The 8,820-nt window shown below is 39.3% G+C and overlaps 1 protein-coding gene across 1 annotated transcript in view; it reads right to left on the reverse strand.

The window, feature by feature from the left end:
- Window positions 1-2,891: 2,891 nt before the first annotated feature.
- The window catches only part of LOC107705486 (mitogen-activated protein kinase kinase kinase 2-like), a 16,785-nt gene continuing 10,856 nt past the window's right edge, over window positions 2,892-8,820 (reverse strand). The window contains exon 7 of the mRNA XM_016508797.1: window positions 2,892-3,018. Coding sequence (XP_016364283.1) covers window positions 2,892-3,018 — 127 coding nt within the window. The remainder of the gene's footprint in view (window positions 3,019-8,820) is intronic.

The raw sequence follows: 8,820 nt of genomic DNA on the forward strand, positions 1-8,820 counted from the left end.
GAAAAAATATCATTGTGTGTATTGCCAATTATTTATCACACACATTAGGCCATTTAGCTAATTACAATAAAGATAATAAAGGGACTCTCCTCCCTGGAGTAACCTACAGTTATATATGAGTTGTGTCATTGTGTGAAATGTTTGAATACCATCTCCCATTTTCGTTCAACGCAGTGGTTCTAAACTAGGGGGGGGCCAGGGCCCTCTAGAGGGCTGCAGCAATCTCCCAAGGGGGTATTTTAGCTGGATGCAATGGTTTAAAGTTAGAAATGTCTTAATGATGCATTTGTTTATTACAAACCAAAATTTAGTAGATCCATTGAGAGTGGCTTAATCTGAGTTTTGTGAAGAGACACGACCACTTTGTAACAGTGTCATGAACTTTTTTAATGGGTGTAGTTTTTTCCTCACCACCAGGGGTGTGCTCCCTGGGTGTGATAAAAGCTGAGGAAGTAGTAGAGTGAGCTAGAGGACAGCATGGTGTGCCTTACAATGTGTTCCTTCTCTGCCCTGAGAGACCATCCTTGTTGAGAAACTTAGTTGTTTGCTGCTCAATTGTAAGTAATGCTTGATTGTAACTACTAAATAGTTTATTCTGAATAGTTTTGACTTTCATGCTTATCTGTATACGTGAAAGGTAGTTCTGAGGCAATGGTTATTGTTCTTTGAGGTTGTCGTTCACACAACTTTTTAAGAGTGGGTTTTTTTCTGAATGTTTGTATTTTCTTTTGTAGAAGGATTTTTGTTTATGGGCTTCCTTTCCTTATTCATCGACTCATGCTATGGGAATAATGTGGAGGTGCCCTCATTGAAGAAGAGACTGATGTGCCAGGGCATATGGGACACTTCATACATGTGTCTGGACTTTATCACAAGTATCAGCATTCTTTCCAATGATAAGGCTTTCTGTGGTTTATTTTATTTTGGGTCATTGTTTGATTTCTACTATTGTTGTTTTTTCATTTTTTTCATTTTGTTTGTTTGGTCATTGTTTGTATTGATCTGATTTGAGAAGGTCTACCACAAATATGGGTTAATCATGTATGGTGTAAATGGAAAATTCTGAAGAATCGAGTCATTGACAAGTGTGGGCTTTGCATATGTTATGTTTCATAAAAACAAGAACTTAATCAACAAACAGGTTTGAGAAAAACTCTTTATTGATGTAGCTGAGTATATTGTGAAGTAATACAGTTTATCCCTCCTTCAAATATTTGTATAGCAGTTTTTTTTTGTATGAGAGATAGAGAATCGGTTATAGATGGCGCCCAAACAGGGACAAATCTGTATTTATTCTTAACTACTTTGATTTGCAAAATAAGAAATGGAAGACTTAAGTCCTGGTGAGAAGGATGAGAGCGTGCCCAACCCTGATTTTACAGCTGGCCCATTTGTGACTCGTAGAGAAGCTGTTAAAGAACTCATGCATACATTGAGTGAGCTGTATATTAATTCTGAAGAGGATGATTCCATTGCAGATGCAGACCCACCACCTCGTTCTACAATGCCTCTACCACCTGATGAAAGGGAGGAAGCTGACTTGAACTTGTCCCTACAGGCAGCAATAGAGGAGTTAAAAGGACGAGTTGTCATCCTGGAGAAATGCAGTGCAGACTGTATTCAGAAGGTGAGCCAGGGCTGTTCACAAGCAGATCTTGATGTTCAGTGTGGTTCTCTGGAGGAAAAGCTGGCCTATCACATCGAGAGAGAGTGTGACAGAGTTAAAAGAATCTTAGAACTGAGTATACAAGATTTGGGGATGTCTATGGTTGACTGTTTAAAAAGGAGAGATCTACAGATTGATAACAAGCTAAGATCCTGGGTACCAGGAACATCAACTCCAGTATCTAAATCCGCTCCTGAGCAGTACTCAACCATTACACGTCAAGGTGTGAGGAAGACCCATGACGTTCCATCATCGCAGCATCTTTTAGTTAACACTGAAACTGTACCTGCACCCACGTATCTTCCCCCTGTAAAAGTAGAGTTTCCCCATTTTGGAAGTGAGGCAGAGACTGATCCGGTGTCTTTTGTCGAGCGATGTGAAGAATATTTGGCCATTCGACCCCTGAGTGACTCTGAAATTCTCGCTGCTCTTACTTCAGTATTGAAAGGCAAAAGATTGGTGGTTAGCAGAGAAAAGAACTGTATTGACGTGGAACAAGTTTAAAGAAATCTTTCTTCGCTCATTTTTAAATGACGATTATGAAGCTGAAGCTGAAAGAAGGCTTCTGGAGAGGAAACAAGGGGCTAAGGAGCCATGCCAATTCTGAGCTGCAGAAGAAAAAGACTCCTAATGACAGAGACACCGTCCATAGGTCAACCCATGCTAACACCTGAGTAGTTCAGTCTGTTTTAATTCCCAGTCAGTCTGAATTGAAAATGGTGACTTTACCCATATTACTAAGAGGTCAATATTTTCAGGCTATGGTGGACACGGGGAGCACCCTGTCTCTAATTCAGGAGTCCTGCTGGAACCAGTTGAAAGGACAAGAGCAGTGGAATCCAAGCAAAGGACAGACATTTATGTTAGCCAATGGTCAAATGCATTCTTCCATAGGCATGTCTAACTGGGAATATGAGCTGCAAGGACAAAAACTAAAATTAACGTTGTATGTGTTAAGAGATTCAGATCTGACAGTACCAATAATTCTGGGTAGGGATTTCTTAACTTCGGCTGGGATTATGCTGGATTTCCGAAGGGCCCAACATGGCATAATATCCCAAGAGGAAAACGAGAGTGAGAAGTTTCCCCTTTTGCCAGCTAAGTCCTTTTCCAACTCCTTGGTGTCCTTTTATCTTGCTTTGCCTAGTGGAGAAGTATCATCAGAAGTCTCATTGGCTGTTCAACAGCTAGCACTCAAAGCTGATACCACCTCAGAGTTCCAGAGTCACTTAGAGAAGTTGATGAGTGAATGGCCTATGGTTTGCACAAATGAGGTAGACACTCTTCTGTAATCAAGCACTGCATCAACACTATAGATGAAGTTCCTCTCCGTAGGAGAGCCTACCGTGTATCTGTGGAGAAACAACAATTAATTGACAAAGAGGTTAAGGAGATGTTAGCCAATAATATAATTCAACCTTCCAACTCCCGATGGGCTTCTCCTGTTGTTATTGTTTCCAAGAAGGATGGTGGATCTAGGTTTTGTGTAGACTTTCGTGGACTGAACTCAAAAACTTATTTGGATGCTTATCCGATGCCCCAAATCCAGGATATTTTGGGATCTTTACATGGAGCAAGAATTTTCAGTACTTTAGATCTCAAAAGTGGATACTGGCAGGTGGAGTTGGAGCCAGAAAGCATACGTAAAACTGCTTTTGTGACATCTTCAGGGCTATTTGAGTTCTTACATCTACCTTTCGGCCTCAAAAATGCCGCAGCCTCCTTTCAGCGTTTAATGGAATGTGTACTGCGAGAAATCAAGGGAAAGTGCTGTTTGGTATATATAGAAGATATCGTAGTATACTCAAAGGATGAGAATGAACACCTGCTGCACCTCAGTCAAGTTTTCCGCTGCCTACATCAACTGGGCTGACTTTAAACTTTAAAAAGTGCAACATGATGCAAAGGTCTCTAACTTTTCTGGGCCATGTGATTTCAGGCGATGGCATTAAGACGGATCCTGCTAAGATAGCGTCAGTGAGTCAGTTTCCTGTGCCTCAATCTCTGAAAGATGTGCAACAGTTTTTAGGACTTGCTGGATGGTATCACATATTGTACCACGATTTTCAGAAAAAGCAGCCCCTCCATATGCTTTAAAAAAGAGGGGAGCCACTTGGGCTTGGACAGAATCCTGTCAAGAAGCATTTGAAACTATCAAGAATGATCTAACTCAAACCCCTGTCCTGATTCCCCCAGACTTTACCAAACAATTTAAGGTGCAGACAGATGCCAGTGAGAAAGGACTGGGAGCAGTTTTGACTCAAGACATAGAAGGAGAAGAGCACGTTATAGCTTATGCTTCACGCTTACTTCAGGGGGCTGAAAAAGCATACTCTGTGTCTGAGAAAGAGTGCTGTGCTGTGCTGTGCTGTTCTGTGGGTTGAGGGTAGAGGGTAGAACCTTCGAAGTTATAACTGATCACGCAGCATTGACTTGGGTTTTTAATCACCCCAAACCCTCATCAAGATTGACACGGTGGGCTTTACGGCTGCAGGAGTTCGAATTTACGGTTAGGTATCGGAAAGAACAATGCAATGTGGTCCCGGATACAAAAATCCCGAAGTCTGGAAGAAAATGCGATGGTGAACATGGTGAGGCAAGTGAAGTCTGCAAGTTCATTAGTAACACCCTCAAGCCTATCAGTGGATTGGGATGAAATTGCCAAAGCTCAGCAAGAAGATGCTGAAATAAAGGAACTAGTCGATAAGGCCCTTACTCAAACAGATATCGATCCATCAAGAATCCATTATGTTGTAAAGAATGGCTTTTTATTTCGCAGTGTCCCCGATGGACCGAGAGGGCAGAAATTTCAGTTGGTGGTACTAGAATGCTTGCGTAAAGACTTCTTGAAATATGCCCACGACAATCCTTTGAGTGGTCACTTTGGTCGGCTCAAAACCCTTCTGAGATTGGTGGATATGGTGTACTGGCCCAGTTTACACTCAGATGTTTGGAAGCACTGTAAAGAGTGTCCAGTGTGCCAGATGTATAAACCCTCTATATCCAAGTTGGCTGGTTACTTGAAGGGCTGTGCGATTTGGGGGAAAATATAAAATTGCGATTTTTTTGACAGATATTGCGATTGCGATTTGATTTGCGATTTTAAATTTGCAAAGTCAAGCTTCAGCTCAATATTGTCAATAATGTGCAGCACAGTATGGGTATCATTACCCTGCTGAAAAAAACAATAGAAACCATCACAGAAATTCTTATAGTTTCCATTAAACCATTACAAAATTCATTTTTGTTTTGGGCATTATTCCAATAGGAATTACTGCTGTTCTATTGGTTGCCATCTGCCAGATTACATCCCACCAATAGAATCCATCAAATAGACACCATTATAGTTTACATTAAAACCAAACAAATTCCCATTATAACCCTGAAATCCATAAATTTTTTTGTGTTTTAGGAGGGGTTCTATTGTTGTTGTTTTTGAAACCATCACAGAAATTCTTATAGTTTCCATTAAACCATTACAAAATTCCTTTTTGTTTTGGGCATTATTCCAATAGGAATTACTGTTGTTCTATTGGTTGCCATCTGCCAGATTACATCCCACCAATAGAATCCATCAAATAGACACCATTATAGTTTACATTAAAACCAATACAATTCCCATTATAACCCTGAATTCCATTACATTTTTTATTGTGTTTTGGGAGGGGTTTTATTGTTTTTTTTTTTCAGCAGGCAAGATTATAATGGTATAACTACTTTTACAGAATTAACTTAATTACTGAATTTCACAGAAAATATTTGTTTATTTTTTATAAATAAAGAACTATTTCTTAAGTCAATTATTAAAGTATTACATTGATTTATTCATTTTAAGTATTTGGGATTTTAAGAGCAAGTGGAAAATGTGCTGAATGTTTCATTTCATCCAAGTGAAATTAGCAAGCAGTTAGACTGAATTTACATTCGTTTTAAACGCGGAGCCAGGCGCGAGTCGACACAGGTTGCGCGCGTGCGTCAAGCCTCATCCATACTGCCAGATGCGCTCGTGGAGACTTGCGGTGCGGAGCCGGGTGCGAGTATGAACGAGCATTACGAGTCAGGCTGCGTGAGTGCGGCAAGCATGAACGGCTCGTCCGTGACGCGGGGTTCGCGCCGCGTGGGGCAGAGAGGAGCGAGTATGAGAAGCATTCAGAGACACAGGCTGTGTGTGCGCTCTTCTGAATTAGGAATAGCCAACATGCATTTGAACTTATTTTAAACTTATTTCAAATTAATCTGTTGGGGAGATAAAATGTGTAAGATAACGTTCACGTACTAACAAAAACATCTAAGAATGTATCTTTTATTCTCCAGTACTGAAAACAGAACCGATGCGGGAGCTTTTGATATGCGCTGTGACGCAGCTCTTGGAAATTACTTTTGTTCGTTGTCTGTCATTTCGAAGCTTAAGTTGCATACGTTTTTCTTTAGTTTTAATTTGCTTAACTATCGATCTGACCCAGTAGACGCCATAATCCCACTCTGTCTCTCACCCGTCCCGCGTTCCGGTTTTTTATTTATTAATTTTTTTTGGTGGGTGTTTACGCAGTTGGCTAGAGCAGTGCTGATTGGGGAGAACGGAGGTGCGCTCACTCTTGCCCAGGGCAAGTAAGACTGCAACTCAAGGCTGGCAGTCATGCATATGCTCTGGAACAGAGTAATATCGCGTCCACATCGCAGGCTTTGCGATTAGGAAATCGCAACGTCTCAAATCGCGATTTCGATTCGATTTCAATTAATCGCACAGCCCTAGTTACTTCCCACTTTGATTCTATACGCTGAATAAGAGCTCGTTCTTTTGACAGTAGCAAGTGTTTATTATAAGTAAAATTTGACAGAAAAATGATTTTTCCCGTTCGTTGTTAAGGTATGTTAAACCACGTTAAGCTGTTTCCTCGTAATGGACTTCTATGGGGGAGAAAATGCTTAACGTGATATTATTCACTTTATCTGTGGAGTAAGGGCTCGTTCTTTTGACAGTAGTTAGTGTTTATTACAAGTAAGGTTTGACAAAATTTGGGTTTCCCTGGTCATTGTTTACGTACGTTAAGCCACGTTAAGCGTTTTAGAATGTTCCTATCACAAGTATCAGCATTCTTTCCAATGATAAGGCTTTCTGTGGTTTCTTTTATTTTGGGTCATAGTTTGATTTCTACTATTGTTGTTTTTTTACTTTTTTCATTTTGTTTGTTTGGTCATTGTTTGTATTGATCTGATTTGAGAAGGTCTACCACAAATATGGGTTATTCATGTATAGTTTAAATGGAAATCTCTGAAGAATCGAGTCATTGACAAGTGTGGGCTTTGCATATGTTATGTTTCATAAAAACAAGAACTTAATCAACAAACAGGTTTGAGGAAAACTCTTTATTGATGTAGCTGAGTATATTATGAAGTAATACAGTTGATCCCTACTTCAAATATTTGTATAGCTGTTTTTTGTTTGAGAGATAGAGAATCAGTTATAGCTTTATATGATGAACAGATATAAACACACTCATAGAGCTTCCATGTTTACCATATATAATGTTCTCTATTTATGTGTGTCGATCATGGTTGAAACAAAAAGACAAGCTTAAAGGGGTCATATGATGCTTTTTTAAAGATCATTATTTTGTGTATTTGGTGTAACAGAATATGTTGACATCCTCTCCCCCTCTCTCTCTCTCGCGCTCTCTCTCTCTCTCTTGCTCGCTCTCTCTCTCTCGCTCTCTCTCGCACACACACACGATGCGCAAAACTCCGCATTTGAACAGTCAATAGCAAATACTTAACACTCCAAAGAGAAAGGAAAACTTGAAATCGCATCATATGACCCCTTTAAATGAAATCTGTTCATGATATAAAATGATCATATCTCTTCACAAGACTTGGATTAAACTGCTTGATTCATATGAATTTATTTTACGAAGACCTTTTTTGGATCTTCTAAGTTTTAAATACCTGGACATTCAATGGGACAAAGATTACCTAAAGTCTTACGGAACGACATGAGGGTAAGTAAATGATGACAGAATTAAAATTACTGGGTGAACTATCCCTTTAAAGCTGATTTATACATCAGTAGCAGCACCAAATGAAATCTGGTTTCACAAACACTCCCTCATCTTCCACTGGTTGACAAACAGTTGGACAAACTGCCCTGAAATAACACCATTAGTTAAATCAGAACTTGGCATGTCAAGTCCCTCAAACAAACAAAAGTGCTATTATGACAGAACAGCCTCCCAAGTTTTCTGATTGGCCAAATTGTGTGGGCCGCATTCAAATTCCTTTTGCCGTTTACAGGGGGTGACAAAGAGATAAGTGTGATTTGTATCAGGCAGTAGGGTCATTTTATCATTGGTAGCATTAACTTTAAGTGCCCTGTTCTTTGACACAATGGTGATTCAGATTCTGTCATCCCAGTGCCTACAACCTTTGGAATACAGGCCAATGGACAAAACGTCACCCCCTACTAAATGTGCTCAGACATCTGACCTATAAAGTTCTATAAATATGGCAAGCCGTTTTAAACTTTATTCCCAAAAACTAACTACCAATTTTATGTTACTACTACCTTTTTTAATTCCCACTAAGTAATGCCTTTATACCTGCCAGTAACTATATTTTTAGTATATATCCCTGCTTTCCTAGAACTAAAGTAATAGACACTAGTATGAATTTATTAGACACTGGTTTGTATTATAAATTTTACTAACGTTTTATAAATTGCTAGTAAGGTTTTTAGCAAAACTGTATAGTAGCCATAGAAATAAATCAATTTTAATATATAAAAAAACAATTGTAGCTAGTAACGAGAGACATGCTATAAGTAACAATTTGGATAGATGCTAATGTCTGAAAAATAGGTAATTAATATTTAACATTTAATTTCTAGTATGGCGTGAATAAGTACTAGTAACTATTGGAATAGTTACGATTAACTAGTGCTGGGCGGTATACCGGTTCATACCGAATACCGGTGTTTATTTTTGTTATGATATGAATTTTTAAAATACCGCAATACCGGTGTATGTCGCTTAAACAACGTTCGGAACGCGACACTGTTTGAAAGAAGTCCCTTTTCACTGTTTCACTGTGGTGAGGAACTAAGCGTGAAAGTTCCGAAACTGAAGCGGTAGAACTAATAGAACGTGATGACAAAGAAGAAC

This window comes from Sinocyclocheilus rhinocerous, unplaced genomic scaffold (genome assembly GCF_001515625.1).
Source record: "Sinocyclocheilus rhinocerous isolate Xijiao unplaced genomic scaffold, SAMN03320098_v1.1 scaffold504, whole genome shotgun sequence".
Lineage (NCBI taxonomy): Eukaryota > Metazoa > Chordata > Actinopteri > Cypriniformes > Cyprinidae > Sinocyclocheilus > Sinocyclocheilus rhinocerous.